The 24956-nt window shown below is 42.5% G+C and overlaps 1 protein-coding gene across 1 annotated transcript in view; it reads right to left on the reverse strand.

Moving 5' to 3' along the window:
- Positions 1-23520, reverse strand: part of MSANTD1 (Myb/SANT DNA binding domain containing 1) — a 42974-nt gene extending 19454 nt beyond the window's left edge. Inside the window, exon 1 of the mRNA XM_073610873.1 lies at positions 23056-23520. Within this exon, the coding sequence (XP_073466974.1) occupies positions 23056-23309 (254 nt within the window). The 5' untranslated portion in view covers positions 23310-23520. The remainder of the gene's footprint in view (positions 1-23055) is intronic.
- Positions 23521-24956: the final 1436 nt, after the last annotated feature.

A 24956-nucleotide genomic window follows, 5' to 3' on the forward strand; every position in this document is an offset into this window, starting at 1 on the left:
GCTGCCTTCACCTATTTACGGGCAGCTGTACACGCAGCTCTAGGACATCCATCACACTCCAGAAATATTTCATGTTTTTTTACAATGCATGGAAAAATTTACCCAGGTGCATGTATGTAGCCTAATACCATTAGCATTATAGATTCATTTGCTTTATAATCTTGAAGCACCAATTAAATAAAATCTCCCGCCCTCATACTGAATAGTGAGCACCCAGTGTCCACATATTTTATCAGCTGCAATCCCACTAAAGAACTTGGTGCTTCTGATTATCGCTCACATCTGCGTTTTTTCCTTGACCCCCATGCAATGTGCAGCACTAAGTAGCCAATAGCTTGGTTCTGTCACACATACCTGTTTTACAGCGCTGACCTGCTAACTATTGCCTGTGCCCTTCAAGAGAAAAACAGTGCAAATGTGTATTTCACACAAAAAAAATAAAAAAAATATATAAAGGCTCTATAAAGTGTCCATGCAATATAGTAGTCTTTTATAAGTGCATAATAAACAGCAAAAAATTGTTATAGCGCTGTGCAAAAATTCTTCAAAAAAGTGTTCTATTGATCCACCATCGCCACACCGGAGGACTCACCAATTATACATGACCACCCTCTACAGGTAAGTCATGTAATGCATGTTATCATCATGAGGTCCACAGCGACTCTGGATTTCCTCCACACTTGATATCACCAGGGGGGTCATCCCTCCTCTACAACTTTATTGATATCACCAGGGGGGTCATCCCTCCTCAACAACTTTATTGATATCACCAGGGGGGTCATCCCTCCTCAGCAACTTTATTGATATCACCAGGGGGGTTATCCCTCCTCAGCAACTTTTATTGATATCACCAGGGGGGTCATCCCTCCTCAACAACTTTATTGATATCACCAGGGGGGTCATCCCTCCTCAGCAACCTTATTGATATCACCAGGGGGGTCATCCCTCCTCAGCAACTTTATTGATATCACCAGGGGGGTCATCCCTCCTCAGCAACCTTATTGATATCACCAGGGGGGTCATCCCTCCTCAGCAACTTTATTGATATCACCAGGGGGTCATCCCTCCTCAGCAACTTTATTGATATCACCAGGGGGGTTATCCCTCCTCAGCAACTTTTATTGATATCACCAGGGGGTCATCCCTCCTCAGCAACTTTATTGATATCACCAGGGGGGTCATCCCTCCTCAGCAACTTTATTAATATCACCAGGGGGGTCATCCCTACTCAGCAACCTTATTGATATCACCAGGGGGGTCATCCCTCCTCAGCAACTTTATTGATATCACCAGGGGGGTCATCCCTCCTCAGCAACTTTTATTGATATCACCAGGGGGGTCATCCCTCCTCAGCAACTTTTATTGATATCACCAGGGGGTTATCCCTCCTCAGCAACTTTTATTGATATCACCAGGGGGTTATCCCTCCTCAGCAACTTTTATTGATATCACCAGGGGGGTCATCCCTCCTCAGCAACTTTTATTGATATCACCAGGGGGGTCATCCCTCCTCAGCAACTTTTATTGATATCACCAGGGGGGTCATCCCTCCTCAGCAACTTTTATTGATATCACCAGGGGGTTATCCCTCCTCAGCAACTTTTATTGATATCACCAGGGGGGTCATCCCTCCTCAGCAACTTTTATTAATATCACCAGGGGGGGTCATCCCTTCTCAGGAACTTTATCCACCATTCCTCTCACCAAAATAAAGGTGTGCTCACAGGTTTCACATACAGGAATTACTGTATATGAAAAACAAGGAGGATTTGCCATAGTGTAAAACCTTTAACTCTTATTACTATACAGAACTAGGTATTCCTACTCACATTCGAAGGTGCTACATCTTGCACTAAGGAGTATTCACAGTTAAAACCTCTTAAAACCTATTAAAATAGTTCCTGCAATTCATTCAAATTCCTTCCATGTATACCACTCTAAAATGGTTGCTTCCTGCTTGACCCCCCCCCCCAAATGCGGATTAGAGAGAAGGTGCACATTGTCACAGGGAACCGAATGTTCATCTATAATAGTAGAGGCCCACTATAAGGTCGAGTATTCCCCCATGGCAGCCTCAGCCTTGTCCCAGAGCATTGATGTAAATGGCACAAAGCAAAGGTACCATGTGTAATAAAGTGACCCTGTGTGAGGTGCCTAGCGTAGCCCAGAAGAACCCACCCTGGGGTAGGCCTCACATGTGACCCTTGCTTGGCATCCTAGGAAGGAAACATGGCGGACGTGACAACCACCCTGTCTCCATGATCTTCCCACAGATGCATCACGTATTACTGTACATGTTTTCTTGTGAAATATACATTTTGTATAAATAATGAAACGATATAAATCCTCTATTTAGATAACTTTAAGTAATGTGGAACACATTTTAACAAAAACATTTGTATTTTCCTTCTAGGGTACTTATTCGTAGAACAAAACCATTTCACACCAATGCTATGAATGGTTCTGTGTGTGGACTGAAAACTCGTAGTTGAAGACTCCCAACAGTAAAGCCAATAGCATAGGTTAGAAAATCCATTAGAGATTATGTATGATTATACTTTTGATTATACATTTTAAAAATCTCTTGCTTACTGCTCTGCCGTTCCAGAACATGCCCAGTTACGCGATTACAAAAAGGTTTATCTGCTCCAATAAACCCTCACATTAGAGTAAGAGGCTAACACGGAACACATGATTGCAATTAACTTTATAGCAAATATAAATGTAAACTGTATTCCAGGAAACCTATAAATCCTTATTTGTCCAGGACATGGAGGGGGTCCCAGTCTTGCAGCTCCCAGGTGTTCTCAGTACATAGTGTCCAAATTTCACTTGCAGCACCATCTGCTGGTGATGTTGAGAACTGTGGTACAACTTTAAACTGGAACACAGCTATATTTCACTGGTCATGAGCACTCACCTGAACTAGACAATCATACTGTATGCAAGCAGGTCCTTCAACTACATAATTCTTTGTAGATCGCAGTGAGGATGTACAACCAGATTGTAACATTTAGGATCCCACAGGGGATTGATGCTGCAGGTGTGGGGGATGGGGGGGGGGGGGGTTCAGTGCTGGGGGGGCACATAAAATCAGAGAGGAGGGTGCATTTTAGAGGACAAGCAGAGCGGCAGAAGAATTACTCCCATTGTGCAGTGTGTGGAAGAGCACAGTGGGCCCCCCTTTCCCTTGGGACCCCTGTGCACTACACACACTTGCACACTGGATGATAAGCCACTGAATGTAGAGTGGGATGTCCTGCTCTATACCTCACCCTCCTCCCCATATTGCCCTTTGCAAAAAAATTTTTGTCTATGTAAAATGCACTAAAGTGACTGGCACCCATTCATTCTGAACATCCAAAGAACCACTCTTGCCATGAATGTGTCTAGGACTTTATTGTAACTAAATGTATTTGCTGCATTCGTTAATGTAGCTGCTTGATAGCCGAAGATCAATATCTATGCATAATCATTGAAGATCAGTACACATAGAACTACACTATCAACTAGTACAAGAGGAAGCACTGGAAGACAATCCTGTGTGGAAGTCTACACACATAGAGGATATTTACACAGATCAGCCATAACATTATGACCATTGACAGGTAAAGTAAATAACATTGATTATCGCATTACAGTGGCACCTAAAAGTTGGTGGGCTATATTAAGCAGCAAGTGAACATGTTGTCCCTAAAACGGATGTGTTGAAAGCAGAAAAAATAGGCAAGTGTAAGGACTTAAATGGCTTTGACAAGGTCCAAATTGTAATGGCTAGACAACTAGGTCATTACAACTCCAAAATCGCAGCCCTTATGGGATGTTCCCGGTCTGCAGTGATCAGGACCTAGGAAAAGTGGTCCAAAGAAAGAAAACCAGTGAATTTGTGACAGGGTTATGGGCAGCCAAGGTTTACTGATGCATGTGGAGAGCAAAGGCTGGCCAGCTTAGTCTGATCCAATAAAAGAGTAGCTCAAATCTCTGAAAAAATTAATGCTGGTTCCCATAGAAAGGTGTCAGAACACACAGTACATCACAGTTACTGTGTATGGGGCTGCAGATTGGTCAGAGTTGCCCATGTTGACCCGTGTCCATAGCCAAAAGTACCTACAATGGGCATGTGAACATTAGAACTGGACCACGGAGCAACTGAAGAAGGTGGCCTGGTTGATGAGTCACATTTTTAACATCATGTGGATGGCCGGGCCCATGTGTGTCGCTTACCTAGGGAAGAAATGGCACCAGGATGCTCTATGGGAAGAAGGCAAGCCAGCAGAGGCAGTGTGATGCTTTGTCTGGTGGAGTCCATGCCTTGATGAGTCAGTGCAGTTTTGGCAACAAAAGGTGGACCTACTCAACATTAGGTGGGTGGTCATAATAATATTCGTATGGCTCATTGGTGTATACTGCTTTCTACAAAATCTGTTATATATGCAAATGGCAGTGTATATTAGCCCCCTGGGGGACGGAGGGAGAATTTGCAGTCACTGTGTTAATAGTGCAATAAGTAATTTTCCTGTAGTCTGTGTGTGTTAAAAAATGCTGAATGCACTATAATCTCAGCATAATGCTCAGCACTCTATTTTCTCCACATTTCGGATCTCCACAAGGCCCAGTGAAACACATTACTATAACATAGCTGGCCCTCTTTTTTGCTAGAGGTATATTCCTCATTAAACAATGTATTTTTATTTTTTTTTTCTCAAAGAAGTTTATTAAAGAAAAAACACATGAACAGATAAACAAAACCGTACATGAATTCCAATTCCAGATCGTACAGTGTTACAATCAATGTAAACCGCATTGGCATTGCATCATGGGATAGCTTGAATTAATTAAATCCTATGCACCCCCTTGTCATACATTTCAGGGTCATCTAGTCTCCGTACTAATAGATGTCCTCATAACCAGATTACTATAGCAGAGTTATTGGAATAATAGTTTGTCCAATACCAAGTCCACTGGCGAAAGTCCAGGGGTATCTAGCCAGGGTGCCCACAGTTTATCAAATTTGCTGGGGCGTCCTCTGTGTTGGAAGATATACTTCTCCAACCGTAGAGTGTCCCCCACCTGAGCAATCCATTCTTTCACCGTTGGAGGGTCTACTGCCTTCCAATGTCTAAGAATGAGCTTGCGATCCTGAAACAGGGCTCTAGCAGCGGCCTGCTTTGGATCATCTTCGATTAGGATATCATTCAGAATTCCTAATACACGCGGTTTAGGGTCCATCGGGATATCAACCCGAAAAACTCTGTTGATAGTAGTCAAATCTCCTGCCCAAAATAGATGCAACTTGGGGCAGTGCCACAGTAGATGGATGAGATCCCCATGGTCTCTCAATCATCTGTGGCAACCTGAGTCCGTTCTCACCCCCATTGGAAACAATCTTGCAGGCGTGAAGTGCACCCGCAGGACAAACAATGTATTATGTCACTACCAAAACTATTCTACCATGCTAAATCTTTCTTTCTTCCTCTAAATTCTTACATTTATTGTTCTGAATGGCCAGTATGAAGGAAAATTAGAGGTATAAAAAACTTGTGGGTTTACTCAATCATTTTCTGCATATGGATTCCTTACAATCTGCATATTTTGGGGCATGGTAGGGGTGCCCCTCTTTTCCCTCTCAGAAAGTTGGGAGGTTTGCTATAATCTGATGCCTCAGAAAAGTTGAATAACACATTTACAGGTGCATCTCAAAAAATTAGAATATCAAAATGTATTTCAGTAATTTAATTCAAAAACTGAAACTCGTATATTATATAGATTCATTACACAGAGTGATATATTTCAAGCATTTCTTTTTTTCAATTTTGATGATTATGGCTTACAGCTAGTGAAAACCCAAAATTCAGTATCTCAGAAAATTTGAAAAATTTGAAAAAAGAGTGAATGACAGAAGAGAACTCTGTGTTGGTAAACAACATAGAACTTTCTACAGACAGCAGCGATCTGTCCTTTTTACGGAGTACACAGTAAACAATGTTAGGCACATAGTTAACCCCTTGATTGCCCCTTAATGTTAACCCCTTTCCTAACCAGTGTCATTAGTACAGTGACAGTGTATATTATTAGCACTGATCACTGTATTAGCGTCACTGGCGAGGTCAGAGTCAGTTAGTCAGTTCCCCCCAGCGTCATATTGTCTGCAGCACTAACACAGTCCCACTATAAGTCACTGATGGCCCTCATTACTAGTAATAAAAAATAAACAAAAATTTCAGTATATATCCCATGATTTTTAGACGCTATGATGATCACACAAACCAATCAATATACACTTACACTATATTACCAAAAGTATTGGGACTCCTGCCTTTACACACACATGAACTTTAATGGCATTCCAGTCTTAGTCTGTAGGGTTCAATATTGAGTTGGCCCACCCTTTTCAAGCTATAACAGCTTCAACTCTTCTGAGAAGGCTGTCCACAAGGTTTAGGAGCGTGTCTATGGGAATGTTTGACCATTTTTCCAGAAGCAAATTTGTGGGGTCAGGCACTGATGGAGGAGGAGAAGGCCTGGCTTGCAGACTCTGATCTAATTCATCCCAAAGGTGTTCTATCAGGTTGAGGTCAGGACTCTGTACAGGTCAGTCAAGTTCCTCCACCCCAAACTTACTCATCCATGTCTTTATGGACCTTGCTTTGTGCACTGGTGTGCAGTCATTTTGGAACAGGAAGGGACCATCCCCAAACTGTTTCTACGAAGTTGGGGGTTCACTGGAACTAAGGGGCCAAGCCCAACCCCTGAAAAACAACCCCACACCATAATCCCCCCTCCACCAAATAATTTGGAGGGGTGGCCCAATAATTTTGGCAATATAGTGGGGGTTAACTTGATTACTTGTTTCACCTGCTGGTGGCACTGTTACACTCAGCACCAAAAGGTGTAGTACTGGTGGCCACCAGCGGGTGTCTCCCTGCCAAGACTTCCAACCAGCTATCAAGCACACCTGTTGAGGTTTTGCTGGACTATGTAAGCCCACCCTTAAGCAAGGCTCAAATGCTTCAGTATTCTGTCTGCTAGCCTTGTCACCTGTCTGAACCTGCTTTTCTCCTGGACTCCGTTCCGTGTACCCTGTCCTTGGGACCTGTTTCCTGTACCTGCTCTTTGTTCTCATTACGGTCTGTTTCCTCATACCTGGCTTCTGTTCCCCTTTTGCTTTTGTCCCTGCCTGGGTTATTTATGTTTGTTTCCTGTGCTTATGAATATACAATTATTAGTTAGATAGTTAGGTGTTTTGGGGTTTTGCTGTGTCTTGCTGTGTCTTGCACTTATTAATTGTTTATGGTTTTCTGCTTGGTTTGCACGTGTGTCTTTATCTTAAATAAACTTACTTTTTTCACTTACTCATTTGTCCCTGATTCCTTGGTGCAGCCCAATGATCTGATCACCTGTATTGGAGTCTGTGTATGACATCCCCTGACACCTGACCTCAACCTGATAGAACACCTTTGGGATGACGTAGTGCAGAGACTGCGAGCCAGGCCTTCTCGTTCAACATCAGTGCCTGATCTCACAAATGCGCTTCTGGAAGAATGGTCAAACATTCCCATAGACACACTCCTAAACCTTGTGGACAACCTTCACAGAAGAGTCGAAGCTGTTGTAGCTGCAAAGGGTGGGCCAACTCAATATTGAACCCTACGGACTAAGACTGGGATGCCATTAAAGTTCAAGGACATGTAGCACAATATGTTTTGGCCTCAATTTTTGAAGCAATTTGATTCTTTTATTAAATATGTTTTATAGCAGAAAGTAAAAAATATTGGGGTTTTTTTTTCCAAAATTTCGGTCTTTTTTCGTTTATATATTAAAAAACAAAAAACCCAGTGGTGAAAAAAAACTAAAAAACCCAGAAGGCTCTATTTGTGTGAAGAAAATATTATAAGTTTAGTTTGGGTACAGCGTTGCATGACTGCGCAATTGCCAGTTAAAGTAGCGCAGTGCTGAATAGCAAAAAATTGCCTGGTCATGAAGGGAGTAAAATCTTCTGGAGCTGAAGTTGGTTCCGTAGAAAGACAGCTTATAGTTCATGGGAAATACATGAACATTGAACAACCTTTTTCTTTTGCCAATGTTTATAGAAAGTGCTGCCAAATATAAGCTATTCAGCTCAGAATCCAGTGTACAAGTATATTGAGTTATTTCCCGCTGGGTGCTTCAATCTTGTCTTTCACAGCATAGAGAAGAATATTTATCACAGCCTGCCATCACCTTCCACCTTTCACCTTCCAGTGACCGTCTGTATACACGTACATCAGAAGCCAGGGGAAGAGGCTACAGTTGGCAATGAAAGGCTTAGCTGCTGACATTTTAAATTTGCATATTATTAATGGTGTTAGTTTGCTTAAGATGTCTATTTGAAGAAAAGAAAGAAAGATCTTGAAATCACAGATGGAGGGGGTTCTGTAGAGATAGCATGTGTACGTGCTTGGGGAATCGGAAAGTTTGCTTTAGATTAAAAGGAAATAAACACAGCCCCACAATTCCTTATGGAAGCCACTTTTAAGATGAAACAGTATTTTACCTTCAGCTGACATCAAGGAAGAACTTCAAGAAGTATCATGGGAAGAACTGGAGGACATAAGTGTAATGTGCCTCCTTGCTGTCTATTTTCAGATACACTTTTCCAAAAAACCACAATGCCAGAGTAGAAGTATTGTTACCTGACTACCTGTGGTGGCTCCATAGAGATCTATTGTAATAGACAATAGAATGCATTTCCTCAGCACTTCCACCCCCAGTAATCACTTAGTCTGCACATTGTAATTTTGCAGCAAGCTACAAGAAAGGAGGCATTTACTTTTATGGTAAAGAGAATTTATAGTTAATATGAAAAATTTGAACTGAAAACAAGAGTAAACTGCAGGAACCAAGAGGAACCTGGGTGTACCCTGATTTGCCTTCCAACAAGCCCTCTTTGGAAAGGCTGCTCTATTATGCAAATAGTATGTTTGGATGTCCCATTCCACCTTACTATTGCTCCACTATGAACTGTTATGGGTGGCCTCAATTACTTATAGTATGGATCAAGAACTAAGAGGGGATAGGGAAAATTTGCATTTTAGCTTAAAGCAGAGCTCCACCCAAAGGAAGCTCCACTTGTTTGCTTCCTGCCCCCCCCCCCCCCTTTCGCTGCCATATTTGGCACCTTTCGGGGGGGAAGGGCTACCTGTTTTTGACAGGTACCCATCCCCACTTCCGGAAGACCTCGCTGCTAGACATGTGCAATTCATTTCGACAAATTAGTTTATTCGGAAATATTCGAACGAAAACCCGTTTAACAATTTTTTTCGTAAATTTGAAACATCGGAATTTCGTAAATCCGAAAATAAGAATGAAAATCCAAAAATTCAATTCAATTTCCTTCAAATTTGGCTGTTATTGAACGTAACGAATACAAATTTATCTGAAGTTAAAAAATAACCTGAAATTACCTAAAATAACGAATGCCACATCTAAATGAATGGAACGTAACAAATTAATAATAATAATAAAACATTTCATTATTATTATTCGTTACATTCCATTCATTTAGTTCGTGACTTCAGATAAATTTGTATTCGTTACATTCCTTAACTGGCAAATTTAAAAGGAAATTCCAATACCTATAATTTAATAGTTAGTTATTGTTAGTTATTATTTTGAATTTTCGAATTTCCGAATTTTTCGAATTTACAAATTCATGAATACCATATCTAAACAAATGGAACATAACGAATTAAAATTTTTTTTAAAGTTACGAATTTATTCAAAATAACGAATTTCGATCATAACGAATGACCCAAAAAACGAAAGAAATGAAAACAAACACATTTTTTGGCAGTGCACATGTCTACTCGTCGCAGTGAGATTGCCCAGAAGTTCGTCCCCCCCCCCCTCCTCCTTCCACTGTTGCCGGGTAATTCAGAAAGCGCATGCACAGTAGGGAACTGGCTGTGAAGCCGCCGGCTTCCCTTACAAGGAATGGCGCCGTAGCACCCGAGAGCCGATTGAAAAATCGGTTGGGGTGCCAACATCGTGGGATCCCTGGACAGGTAAGTGTCCTAATATTAAAAGTCAGCAGCTACAGTATTTGTAGCTGCTGACTTAAAATTTTTGGAGGGGGGGGAGGGCTGGAGCTCTGCTTTAAGTGAATTTTTGAATGATGAAGTGCACAGGCTTTGTGCTTTGTAAGATGCAACCCCAATTCCAAAAAAGTTAGTATGCTGTGTACATATGTGTATGTCTATCTACAATACAACAGAATGCATTTATTTGCAAATCTCATAACCTCATATTTTATTCACAATAGAAAGTTTATCAAATTTTAAACTGAGAAAATGTACAATTTAAAAAAAAAAAAAAAAAAAGTAATTTTGAAATTAATGGCAGAAACAAAAAAATTGTGATAATGCAACAAAAAGCTGGCAAAGTACAACCCCAATTCCAAAAAAGTTGGGACAGGGCCATGTTTACCACAATGCAGAATCCCCTCTTATTTTAACAACATTTCATAAACAAATGAGAACTAAGGAGTGAAGTTGGTGAAGTTTTGGGAGAGGAATGTTGTCCCATTCTTGCCTGAGCATATGCTGCTCCAAAGCCTGGAAATAGCTTCCAGCATTGATGGTGCCTTTCCAGATGTGCAAACTGCCCATTCCATTCGCCCCTCTTACACCATCAGAGAAGGTTGCCAAAAAGAACATCAAATTTTGATTTGTCTGACCTCAGAACAGTTTTCCACTTTGCAACAGACCATTTTAAATGAGTTTTGGCCAAGAGAAGATGTGGCATTTCTGGATCATGTTGAGATATGGCTTCTTTGCACAATGCAGCTTTACTTTAATTTTTGAATGGCACTGCGAACAGTATACACCGATAGTGATTTTTGGGAGTTTTGCTGAGCCCATGCAGTGATGTCTATCACAGAATCATGCCTGTTTTTAATGCAGTACCATCTGGGGGCCCGAAGATCACAGGCATCCAATATTACCTTTCAGTCTTGTTCCTTGCACACAGAGATTTCTCTGAATCTTTTGATATTATGTACTGTAGATGGTGATATATTTTGAGTCTTTGCAATTTTACATTGAGTAACATTATTCTGAAATTGACAATTTTTAGCTGCAGCTTTTTACAGATTGGTGAACCTCTGCCCATCTTTACACTCTGACTCTCTAAGATGCTCTTTTTATACCCAGTTATGTTACTGACCTGTTGCCAATTAACCTTATTAGTTGCAGGATGTTCTTCCAGCTCTTCCTTGTTAGTACCATTTACTTTGCCAATGTTTTGTTGCCCTGTCCCAACTTTTTGAGATGTGTTGCTGCCATCAATTTCAAAATGACCTTATTTTTACATACAATGTTACATTTTCTCAGTTTAAACACTTAATATGTTTTCCATTTTCTATTGTGAATAAAATATGAGTTTATGAGATTTACAAATCATTGCATTCTGTTTTTTTTTTCTAGATTTTATACAGCATGCCAGTTTTTTTGGAATTGGAGTTATAAACATGAAGGCCGGGGGGCGCATGCACGGCGCTGAGCAGGATGGACGCCTGATACAGTAGCTCCGCACATCACGGGACACAAATGGCTTCTGTAGGGCTATAAACTGCAATAATCTCCACGTATCGAATACCCCTCGAGCCACAAAGACACAGTGTATGACGTCGTCGAAGAAAAAAGCCAGGGGCCCTGCTCAGAAGTCTCTTACCCACTATCTTCTCTGCAGCAGGGAGCAGTATAGCATGTCCCAAAATGGCGCTGCGGACCGAGCACACGCTTCAGCTCTGGCCTCCCTCTCTCTGCCTGAAGTACCTGGCTTGCTCTTGGACCCCTGCTGTGAGTACACCTCTTCCCTATCTAAGGCTGATCTAGATGGTAGCTTAGAAGCGATGGACAACAGACTGGCAACGAAGTTCCAAACTGAACTGCACAAGAACTCCCATACCCTGTCACAGGAGATCACGGCCCTCTGTACTAGGACTGACAGGCTGGAGACGAAGCATGATTAGCTGGCCCTGGCTTATAGTGACCTCAGTAGGGAACATGAATCCCTAGCAATGGCATTTATTTAGATACAGTCACAGGTTGAGGACCTTGACAACAGGAATAGACGCAATAATCTGTGTCTGCGGGGTATTCCTGAGTCGGTAACTGACCTGATTCCCGCTGTCATTAGGCTTTTTAAGTCTCTCTATCCTGACTGTGATTCTGCGGCCTTTACATGCGACGGGATTCATAGAGCCCTCCGACCGAAACCCCCAGCTGACAAACCTCAGCGAGACATCATCCTTTGCATGAAGGATTTCCTGACGAAAGAAGAGATCCTGAGAGCAGCAAGGAAGGAACACGCCACATATCACCTTGGATGACTATGCGGTCCAAATCTATCCAGACATCTCATCAGCCACATTGGATAGACGCAGGGCTATGAAAGAGATCACTGGAGCTCTCCAAACGGCTCGGATCCGGCTTCCCCTTCAAGCTAGTAATACCACACAATGGATCTACAAATGCAGCCACTACAGTCCTGGAGGGTCAAGAGATCCTGGTGAAACTGGGCCTCTTGGAAGCAGATGCAGTCCGCCACCCCCCCTTGACCCCCAGACCTTCTCAGATCTGGTGCACACCACCTCCTAGACGGGATAGAAGAAGGATTCGCTATGATAACGCTGACAGAGACAATCATTAATAACACTACACTGCACTGCTTTCCCTAGGAGCAACTATACTGGATTAGACGACAAAGCACTTATTGCCTCTTGGCACCCGCAGGGTCCAGACTCTGTCCCTCGGTGCTGCTGCATTATCTCCCCACCCAACAATGTTAAAAAAAACGTTACATAACAAGGTTGCGCACACTGGTTCCCTTTTCTGTTTTTTGGACCAAGTTCTTTTTTCTGTTTTTGGACCAAGTTCTGCTGTGCAGCTGAGTTCGAGACCTAGTTGTCTCGCTTGGATTGTCCTATTTTCAGGTTGTATACTGTTACTTGATCCAGTTTTCTTTTTTTTCAGGTTTTTTTTGTGTACTCTCTTCTTTTTGGTCAGATCTCTCAACGGTTATTGGTAATGCTATTCCAGATAGACCCTCATAGAGTAGATGAGGTTTTTGTACCTTGGTTTGACGATTTAATTCTCTCTGTATGGTCAGCAAGCTATTGTCAACGAAATATGGCAGCACCTCCAACAGCAGTAGGGAGTATGTGGCGGGGCTTCATATCTGACAGTAACCCTAATACCTTCACTTCTTTAAGTCAGCTGAATGCATTCCCCAAATTTACTTATGGCTATTAATTGCATCTCTCATAACATCAAAGGCTTCAACTCCCCCATCAAAAGAAGTAAGAAGCCTTTTATAAGCAACTCAAGGCTAAAATTCTTTTGATTCAAGAGACACACTTCTTTTACACACAATCCTTTTACACATTTCATTCCTCAAAGTAGGGGTGCTGCCATATTTCTACACGCCTCCTTCCCGATGGAAGTGCGTCAGATATACAAAGATAAAGAGAGTTGATATGTCATAATTAAAGGGGTTGTTCAAAACAGGGAACTCACCATTGCAAGTATCTACGCTCCAAACGAATCCCCTGCCTCCTTCTTCACGTCCCTTTTTGATAACTTAGCTAAACATCAATCCCCTCATATGATCATAGGGGGGGACTTTAACATTGTTGCTAACCCCACAATAGACAGATGCAGAGCATCCACCATCTCGAGGGCTTTCCCCAAATCACTCTCCCGTAGACTTCTCCAATTTCAGTGAATTGATGCCTGCCAAGCGCACAACATGGGCGTGAAGGAATACATCTTTTTCTCTCACCCGCACAACAGTTATGCAAGACAGGACTATATCTTTTTCTCCCCTATTATTCTTGCAAACTCTACGACAGCTGCCATACATAATTGTGTCTGGTCGGACCACAACATTACCTCCTTCACAACGGAATTTATTAAGCTTGCCCCTACTCCTTATACTTGGAGACTAAATGAGGCACTCCTCTCTGGTGGGGCTATTGAGTCAGAAGTCTCTCGGGCCATAGAAGACTACTTTGCTCTCAATGCCCTACCGGAGATCCCCATCTCTATAAGTATGGGTGGCCCATAAGGCTGTGTTGCGGGGTAAACTCATCAGTATAGCAGCTGCCCACAACAAAGCGAATAGACAAAAGATAATAATGCTCACGACGGAACTTGACAGACTGTACAAAAATTCTGCAGCCCTGACTTTAGAGACTACCAGACGGTCCATTGAGCAAAAGCGCCTTGAACTAGACTCCCTACTTTCAGCTTAAGTTGAAAAGGCCTTGAGATGGTCCAAGGCTAGATTCCTACTACACAGTAATACCTCCTCAACTATGTTTGCGAGAAAACTGAACCAGTCTCTTCGTCCCCCGCATGTTTATAAATTGGTCACCCCCTCGGGCCTGATTATGTCTCACCCGCAGGAAGTCCTAAAGATCTTCACAAAATTTTACTCGTCCTTGCTGGCGCCTTCCCAGTCTGGGCCTTCGGATGAGGATCGGGCCTGGTTTAATTCCATTCCAATCCCCACTCTCACCACCTCTCAAATAGATAGACTCAACTCACCGATTACTTGATTACTGAAGTGCTGAATGTCATCAATGCACTAAAATCAGGCTCCGCTCCCGGACCGGATGGTTTCTCCTCCATGTATTATAAAAAAAATTCCTCCCAACTGTCCCCCAGACTGGTTCAGTTTTTTAACTTTGTCCTACAGGGCAATGGTTTTCCGGAGGAAATGCTACTGGCGAACATGTCGCTCATACCTAAGCAGAATAAGGACCACACTCACCCTCAGAATTCCAGGCCCATATCGGTCATTAACATTGACCTGAAGATCTTCAGTAGGATATTGGTGGATAGACTGGTGGGAGTGATTTCCTCGCTGATACCTTCTTATCAGGCAGGATTTATTCCCCCCTGCCTGATAACAGACAATATCCGCCTAGACACTGACATTATTCAGAACGCAAACCTATTCTTGAGGAAGCTGTTCATGTTAAGCCTAGACATCCACAAGGCTTTTGACAGTGTGTCTTGGAGTTATGTGTCTCTCCTATTACAGCGCTATGGTTTTCAAGGGGAATTCCTACAGGCCTTTCAAGCTCTATATCAGAACCCTAGAACACGTGTCGAAATCCCTTGTTGTAGCTCAGAGTTTTTTAGGCGAGGCAGAGGCGCTAGGCAAGGGTATCCACTATCACCACTCATTCTCGCATTGGCGATTGAACCTCTGGCTGTAGCAATACTGCAGCATCCAGATATTTCTGGGTATGGCAAAGGATTTTCTACGTACAAGTTCTACATGTACACAAACAATGTTTCTTACTAACCCCTTGACCACATTGCCAAATCTTCTGCAGACTCTATCAGCATTTGCTAATATGTCTGGCCTTTTGGTGAACGTGATCAAATCGGTGGCCCTCCCAGTGATGCCCGCTGAGATAGAGCACCTTAAAAACTCCTTTTCTTTCATATGGGTTAGATCTTCCCTCCCCTATTTGGGTATACAATAGTTTGTTTGAACATAACTTTCCCCCCATGATTTCTAAGTTGAAACAGTTACTTAAATCCTGGTCCCTCTTCAGAATCTCCTTATTAGGTAAAATTACAGTAATCAAAACGACAATCGTCCCTAAATTATTATACTTGTTTCACGCCCTGCCCATTAGGCTTACTAAATCATACCTTCTCAGAATCCAAGCCCACTTTAACAGATTCATCTGGAATGATAAACCCCCGCGTTTCTCTAGAGATGTACTGTATCGCTCTTTAATAAGGGGGGGTCTGGGTGTCCCTCAGGTATGGCTGTATTATTTGGCTAGTAGGTTCTCACAACAGGCCCAATGGAATATTAAAAACTCCAGAGTCCCCTGGGTCAGATTCAAACAAGATTTGATCTCCCCACTTTACCATCCGGGACTACTGTGGTCTTCTAAACCCCATGCACATGAACTAGGCTCTCGGAACCAAGTATTAGCCCAGGGTCTGAAACTATGGGACCTCTACAAAGAGAAGCTTAAACTGATTAAAATGTCCTCCCATGTGCCTCATTTCTTGGGGATCCCAGACTCTCCTCGGTCTTTGAGGACCCGGAGGCTTTCCGGTGTTGGATTGACCAGGGTCTGACCACGCTGGAGGACTTCCTGGCTAGAGAATTTTACCACTACCTCCAAATCTGACATTTCGTTCAGACACTATGCAGGGGCCCTTCAGAATCACACACCTTTTATGAACACCTATGCCAGACTGCCCCTCGACAGAAAGGCTCAATCTCAGGGCTGTATAAATCACTAGAATCGGTGGGAGATGACCCCCTACTGAAATATAGATCCCAGTGGGAACAGGAATTAAACTTGGGTAATGAGGATCTTGACTGGGAGGCTAACTGGCAGAATATGCGAAAATGAACTTACGGTAAAGGAGACAGCAATCAAATTGCTTACTCGCTGGTACTACACCCCTTCACGTCAATATTCCCACAGGCCTCCTCTTCCTGCTTCAGAGGATGTGCCCACCCGGGTTCCTTTTTGCACGTGTTCTGGAACTGTGAGACTTTACAACCTACCTGGAGAGAGGCCCTGGGGCTGATTGACAAACTAGCGGGGAGACACATGACTCTGACACATACTCTGACACATACTCACTGTCTTTTATTTGAAAAACTCTCAGATACCCCGAAAACTCTAATGAAACTAGTACGCACGATTTGTGTGGAGGTACATTGGGTAATTGCACTTAACTGGAAGTCTAATACAGTCCCATTCTCGCAAGTTATCTCTCGAGTTGATCAAATTATGTTATCAGAAAAAATATTTCATACCCTGAATGACTCCATTCCTATATATGACGCTAAGTGGAACCCTTGGTTCTTATTTTGTCTTCAAGTATGACCTGAGTTAATGTTTTGTTCTTTTTTTTTTTCTGTTTTTCTGTTTTTTATTTGCTTTTATTTTTGGCTTTTGTTGATGTTTTTACCTTTTAAGGTTTCAGTCCTGTTTGATATGCCATATCAATGATAATCTCATATGGACTTTATTCCTTCCTGTTTAACACCAGACGCTGGCACTATGCAATGGATATGTGATTTATTATGTATGTCAAAAGCTATCTCGATGTGTAGATCTACGTCTCATATCATTTTGTACTGTAAACCTTTTGATAGCAAAAAAAAACTTTTAGAAAACAAAAAAAACATGAAGGCCTCCGTTGACTTAAGCTCTCTGTTTATAACTTTTATATTTGAGCTTGCCCACTTGCTGACCAGGCTTTTTCTGGCGCTTTTTGTTTACAAGTTTAAATCAGTATTTTTTGCTAGAAAATTACTTATAACCCCCCCAAACATTTAAATTTTTTTTAGCAGAGACCCTAGAGAATAAAATGGTGATCCTTGCAATTTTCTATGTCACACTGTATTTGCGCAGTGGTTTTGCAAACGCAATTTTTGGGGAAAAAATACACTTTAATGAATTAAAAAAAAAAAAAACACAATAGTTACCCCATTTTTTTTTTGTATAATGTAAAAAGATGATGTTACGTCGAGTAAATAGATACCTAACATGTCATACTTTAAAACTGTGCATGCTCCTGGAATGGTGACAAACTATGGTAATTAAAAAATCTCCATAGGTAACGCTTTAAAACGCCTTAGAAAGTTACCCGTTTAGAGTTAGAGAGGAGGTCTAGCAATAGAATTATTGCTCTCGTTCTAAAGTTCGCGGCAACACCTCACGTGTGGTTTGAATACCGTTTACATATGCGTGTACGACTTGGGTATGTATCACTTCTGCATTCAAGCACGGAGGGATGGGGTCACTTTCATTTTTTTTTCATTATTATATATTTTCCTTTTTCTTTTTACACTGTTTACATTTTTTTTATTACTTTTATTCCTATTTCAAGGAATATAAACATCCCTTGTAATAGAAATAAGGATGACAGGTCCTCTTTATAAAAATCTCTTCTTTACCTTTAAAAGCAAAAGATCAAAAAGAAAAACATATAACACATAACATTTTTGATCTTACGCTTACATTTTTTTTCCAGCCTGGACTGGAAGTGATATAATAGCGTCGCTTCAGTCCTTCAAGGCCATAGAGTTGATCAATGAGTGTTAACTCTTTAACCGTCTATGGGAGCAGATGGCCACACTGACAGATAATTTCTCGGGTGATAACGGTATGCCCGAGAAGCACCAGTGAGCAGTGGGAGGGAGTGGAGTCAGCCATCTTCTGAAAAAAAAATGCTACTGGGGTTATGGCTGATATCTTCAGGCATAATCCTGGTAAACCACTTGCAAACCGCAAAGTATATATACACAGTATCTCACAAAAGTGAGTACACCCCTCATATTTTTGTAAATATTTTATTATATCTTTTCATGTCACAACACTGAAGAAATTACACTTTGCTACAATGTAAAGTAGTGAGTTTACAGCTTGTATAACAGTGTAAATTTGCTGTCTCCTCAAAATAACTCAACACACAACCATTAATGTCTAAACCCCTGGCAACAAAAGTGAGTACACCCCTAAATGAAAATGTCCAAACTGGGCCCAAAGTGTCAATATTTTGTGTGGCCACCAATACTTTCCAGTACATACCCTCTTGGGCATGGAGTTCACCAGAGCTTCACAGGTTGCCACTGAAGTCCTCTTCCACTCCTCCATGACGACATCATGGAGCTGGTGAATGTTAGAGACCTTGCGCTCCTCCACCTTCCGTTTGCGGATGCCTCATAGGTGCTCAATAGGGTTTAGGTCTGGAAACATGCTTGGCCAGTCCATCACCTTTGCCCTTAGCTTCTTTAGCAAGGCAGTGGTCATCTTGGAGGGGTGTTTGGGGTCCTTATCATGTTGGAATACTGCCCTGCGGCCCAGTCTCTGAAGGGAGGGGATCATGCTCTGCTTCAGTATGTCACAGTACATGTTGGCATTCATGGTTCCCTCAATGAACTGTAGCTTCCCAGTGCCGCCAGCACTCATGCAGCCCCAGACCATGACACTCCCACCACCATGCTTGACTGTAGGCAGGACACACTTGTCTTTGTACTCCTCACCTGGTTGCCGTTGCACACGCTTGACACCATCTGAACCAAATAAGTTTATCTTGGTCTCATCAGACCACAGGACATGGTTCCCGTTAACCCATGTCCTTAGTTTGCTTGTCATCAGCAAACTGTTTGCGGGCTTTCTTGTGCATCAAGTTTAGAAGAGGCTTCCTTCTGGGACGATGGCCATGCAGAACAATTTGATGCAGTGTGGTCTGAGCACTGACAGGCTGACCCCCCCCCACCCCTTCAACCTCTGCAGCAATGCTGGCAGCACTCATACGTCTATTTCTCAAAGACAACCTATGGATATGACGCATGTGCACTCAACTTCTTTGGTCGACCATGGCGAGGCCTGTTCTGAGTGGAACCTGTCCTGTTAAACCGCTGTATGGTCTTGGCCACCGTGCTGCAGCTCAGTTTCAAGGCCTTGGCAATCTTCTTATAGCCTAGGCCAATTTTATGTAGAGCAACAATTCTTTTTTTCAGATCTTTAGAGAGTTCTTTGCCATGAGGTGCCATGTTGAACTTCCAGTGACCAGTAGGAGAGAGTGAGAGCAATAACACCAAATTTAACACACTTGCTCCCCATTCACACCTGAGACCTTGTCTAATTGGGCCCAATTTGGACATTTTTACTTAGGGGTGTACTCACTTTTGTTACCAGCGGTTTAGACTTGAATGGCTGTGTGTTGAGTTATTTTGAGGGCACAGCAAATTTACACTGTTATACAACCTGTACACGCACTACTTTACATTGTAGTAAAGTGTAATTTCTTCAGTGTTGTCACATGAAAAGATATAATAAAATATTTACAAAAATGTGAGGGGTGTACTCACTTTTGTGAGATACTTTATGTATTGCGGTTGACAAACATTCCAGGTGCATCAAAACTAAAGTTGTTCAAAGTTTCACAGCTCATTTTATTTATAAACCAGCCACATGCTGAGTAGAAAAGCCAAACCCCTGGCAGCATGCTTTGGAGCCTTGCTCTCTGTGCTGAAGCAGTGGTATCTCTGGAGAGGTTCCGATACCCCTTTTGTTTATATCATTGCACTCACCAAAGCTCATGCTCCCTACTGACTGGGGAGCCCTAGCTTTGACTCAACAGGGGGTGTACAGGCATCTTCACAGAGACTATGGCTTCATTGCAGAAATTGTTCTTCTTTACAGCATGCTGCCAAGGGACAGGCTTTTCTACTCAGGATGTAGCTGCTTTATAAAGAAAATTAAGACCCGGTGTGTTTTCTCGGGGTCGGGGGGGGGGGTTAGTGTGGTGTATGTTAATGAAAATATTTATATAGATATATTGTGCAATGTGTATTTCTATATTGTATGTTGGAATTTGTCTTAATAAAGAAAAAGTGATTATATAAAGAAAATTAAAATGTCACAAATCTTTGGGTTAAATGCACCTGGAATGAGTCTCAAAGCTCACTTGGGTTTTAATACAGATACAGTTAGACAATAAAAATGTAATTTATTACTTAAATGGGCTTTTTTAATTAAAAAAAAGAATAGTTTTTGATATAATGTTTTGATCGCTACAAGGTAATTCACAATATAAAGTGCATCAGAATACAGATTAAGTTTAAATGCATCCCTTCAGTGCTCTTAGGTCACATTTGTACCGACATGCATTCATTCTTGCTCACTCCTGAATACAGACAAATCTTACACAGAAAGCACATCAAAGTGTTTCTTCCTCTCTGCTAAATTCACTATAATGTAAAATAAATGAGTGAACAAAAGAACAATCAGTGTGAGTGAGGCTAATGGCCATACCAGGTGACTGGAATCTCACGGTCTTAAAGGAAATGTACAATATTAATCTTCTACAAATGCTACTTGCCCAAATATCTCTGACTCCAGTACATCTGTGATCAAGAACAAGCATCTAGCCAGTCAGAGTAAAGTCTACACATCAGCACCTAGACTGGGATAAGGGCAGGGTGGCACTACAAGCCAATCAGGCTCTGCTGCATATACATGGTACTGACAGGAAGCATGCTGAAGGGAGGAGAGGGCAGAGTAGAGGATTTAGGAGTGTGTTGCCACTCCTTCTAGGGAGTTGACACCACTGCATTTTTATCAGCTGTTGCAGATTTGCCAGGACAGTCTCAACTTTTTCAGTTGTCTTGCAAAGGCAGCTCTGCAGTGTTGGGTTGTACCCACAGCTCTATCATATGAAAATCCTTCCCTTACTCCAAGGCAATTCAGCCCAATGTTCAGTTTGTACTGTTGTGTGGCGGGAAGCAAGACAGGGCCTCCTTAGCATCCTGGTCTGGAACTGCAGCAGCGCTGAGAAAAGGAATCAGTGAAAACACTGTTAGAGGGAGAGAGCTGAGATGCTGCTCACCCTCATTTGTGCACCCAGACACTGGGGGTCCTCAGTAAGGGAGCCAAAGAGGGGGGGCTAGTCATTTTAGGATGGAGGTAGGGGATCTATTACTTAACTTTCCTACATAAATTTGGGGCATATTTTCTCCCACTTATCAGCAGTAAGGGGTACAATATTACTCCTGCTCATTGGAAAAAATATGCTCCAGAGTTAGAACATAGTTGTACATAGAGCTTTATCTTACATAGTCCTGACCCCTGCACTGCATTCACTGTGTTGTATGTTAAATATACTCCTGACCCCTGCACTGCATTCGCTATTTTGTACTTTATAATCCTGACCCCTGTAGTATATTTCCTATGTAGTAAATTATATTTGTATCACCTGCACTGTATAGGCTAGGTCGTACATTATAGTCCTAACCCCTGCACTGTCTATGCTTTGCTGTACATTATATTCCTGTACCATGCACTGTATACACTATGTTATATGTATACTACTGGCCCCTGCACTACATTCACTATGTTGTACATTATTTTAAGCGGGACAACAAAGTCTAATGCCCTGTACACACAGTTGGACATTGATCGGACATTCCGACAACAAAATCCATGGATTTTTTCCGACAGATGTTGGCTCAAACTTGTCTTGCATACACACGGTCACACAAAGTTGTCGGAAAATCCAATCGTTCTGAACGCGGTGACGTAAAACACGTACGTCGGGACTATAAAAGGGGCAGTAGCCAATAGCTTTCGTCTCTTAATTTATTCTGAGCAAGCATGGCACTTTGTGCGTCGGATTTGTGTACACACAATCGGAATTTCCGATTTTTTATAGCAAGCTCTCAAACTTTGTGTGTTGGAAATTCCTATAGAAAATGTGTGATGGAGCCTACACACGGTCGGAATTTCCGACAACAAGGTCCTGTCACACATTTTCCATCGGAAAATCCTATCGTGTGTACAGGGCATTAAAGTGATATTAAAGGCAGATTTTTTTTCCCCTAGATAACAAACATACTATACTTACTTGCTCTGTGCATTGGTCTTGCACAGAGCAGCCTTGTTTCTCCTTCTTCTCAGGTCCCCTGAGGGCGCTCCTGGCTCCTCCCTCCTGCCGAGTGGCCCTATAGCAAGCAGGTTGCTATGGGGGCACCTGAGCCGCTGCTTTGTGTCCATTCAGACACCGAGCACAGATCAACCTCTCTCCTTCTTACTCCTCCTTAAAGCCACAAACACTTGCTTAGTTCCAACGGGCCAATACCCGCGAGGTCCCTCATCTGTGCCGGCATCTTCTCCCTGGATTCTTCCGGGTGCCCATCTTTGCCCATTTTGATTGGCCAGTGCAGGAGTGCAGTCTTCCTGACACGCTAGCATTGTGCCCGGAATGTGTATTGAGCTGCGCATGTGCAGCTCAGTGTACATTCCGCAGAGGATTGTAAATAGGCAGGTAAGTGTACTTTATTGCATGTCTCTTCTGCAATAAAAAGCCTGCCTGTTTGCAATTAAACAAAAATGTTTACATTAAGTTTAGCTTTATAATGGGTAACCTCATGATCACATAAGTACGCCGTAATTTGCCCGATACCCGATGCCAAATAGGAGGTTAATCATAAAAATAACTATAAGACATAGCTTACCTGTACTGAAAAGTCATGTTGGTGATTTTGATTTTAATCTCCTCCCCATGGCGGTGCTCGCCAGTCATTTCGAAAAGCTTGTTCGCCATGCGCTCGTAAACTTTGGCATTGCGCTTAGTTTGCTTCAGCTCCTCAAAGAATTCCTCCCAGACCAACATGAGACCCCTCATCTCTGCGTCTGTCCAGTTGCGGGCTCTCCTGTGCTTCTCGCTCTGTGAGGAGAGCAGGTAACCTGGTACCTCAGCCGCAGCCATTGCCCACAGTGCCAGCTGAGAGGGGATTTAAAAGGGCTGCCAGCACAGGGCACCTTTTAAGTAGAGGACCCCCCCCCCCTCTCTCGTAAAGGCAGCCCAATGCTTCAGGCAGAACTGATGCCTTTGAATGACAACAGAGCATATGAAACCCTTTTGCAACAGCTTGAAGTCTGAGAGCATAAAATGGGGCCTACATCTGACAGGCTGGAATTTAGTTAAAAGCTTTTAAACAGGAAAACGTCATATTGATGTCACGTTCCCATAGCAACAGAGCAACTGCATAAGCTACAACAACAAAAACCTTTTAACTGAAAGCCAAATAATCAGGACAAAGTTGACAGGCCTTCAATATTAAAGCTTTTAAACACTTAAAAAAAAAAGGGTTCAGCAATGAAAGCTCTGCACAGTCTTTGGGGTCAGGCTTCTGGAAGAAGCTTTTAAGTTCTTTATTGCAGTTTTTTCCAAAGCAAGCAGGAGAGAGGGAGAGAGAAAGAGGGAGAGAGAGAGAAAGGGAGACCAAATACACACAAAGAAAGCTCTCTAGTCAGAATGTTAATTAAAGTCTGTGTTGCAGGGATATGCAGTGCAGCTAAATGTATTCTGGAGGTTTTCTATCAGTATTACATGAACTATATTCACAATCACATCAGGCAAATGGAAGAGATTGCTTGTCACAATGCTAGACCAATAACTGAAAGCAGGAACTACTTGCAGCCTTGAGTATTAAAGGGTTACTCCACCCTAAACTGCAATTTCAGCATCTGGTAGATGTCGATAATGAGTGTAACTACAAATCATGATGTTCCATAACAAAATTTTGATGCCCCCTGTTCTCAATCCACAGGACTGTATTTAGGGTGATGAGCAAACTAAGTGTGCCATGGTAAAAGATGTGGGCCTGCCATGAGACAAACTGCCCTGCAAAGCCCTCCATGTGGAGATTGGAGAAAAACTTCCACACAGAAACTTGGTGATTGGGAAAGTGTGCCCTGGAGAAGCTAAGAGGCTGTCCAGGAGTAAGAGAATAACTTCCTTTAAGAGCCCGGTGGGGATAAGAGCACAGCCCTTTAAAAAGCTCTGGGGAGATGGAGAAAGTGCCTCGAGGAACCATGAAGAGATAGGAACCCTGAAGATGCCCTGAGGAGCTTTGGGGAGATACAGACTCTGCTCTAGGAGGCCCAGAGAAGTACACACACTGCCCTGAGGAACACTAAATCCTGCCTAAAATAATCCTGTAGAAATTGATGCTCTAAGGATCCCTGGGGAAATGGAGAAACCATGTTGGTGGAGCTCTGAGAAAACAGAGATGCCCACTCAGGATCTCTGGGGAGAGAAAGGCACGGCCCTCTGAAGATAACCTGCCTCAGTGAGTCCTGGAAAGATAGGAACAGCTTTGGATGAACCCTAGGGAGATGCACTGTTCCAAGATGTCCCCAGAGATCCCACCCTCAGAAACTCTGGGGAGATAAAGACACTGCTCTGAGGAGTCCTGGGGAGTTAGATGTCAATAGGTGAGGAAATAAAGTCACTGCCAGGAGGAGCCATGGGGACATAGATACACTGCTATGAGAAGTCCTAGGACATAGATACATTGTTCACAGAACACAGGGGAGATAGAGACACACCCTTAGATAGCCCTCAAGAGAC

Source organism: Aquarana catesbeiana, linkage group LG01, assembly GCF_042186555.1.
Source record: "Aquarana catesbeiana isolate 2022-GZ linkage group LG01, ASM4218655v1, whole genome shotgun sequence".
Classification (NCBI taxonomy): Eukaryota; Metazoa; Chordata; class Amphibia; order Anura; family Ranidae; genus Aquarana; species Aquarana catesbeiana.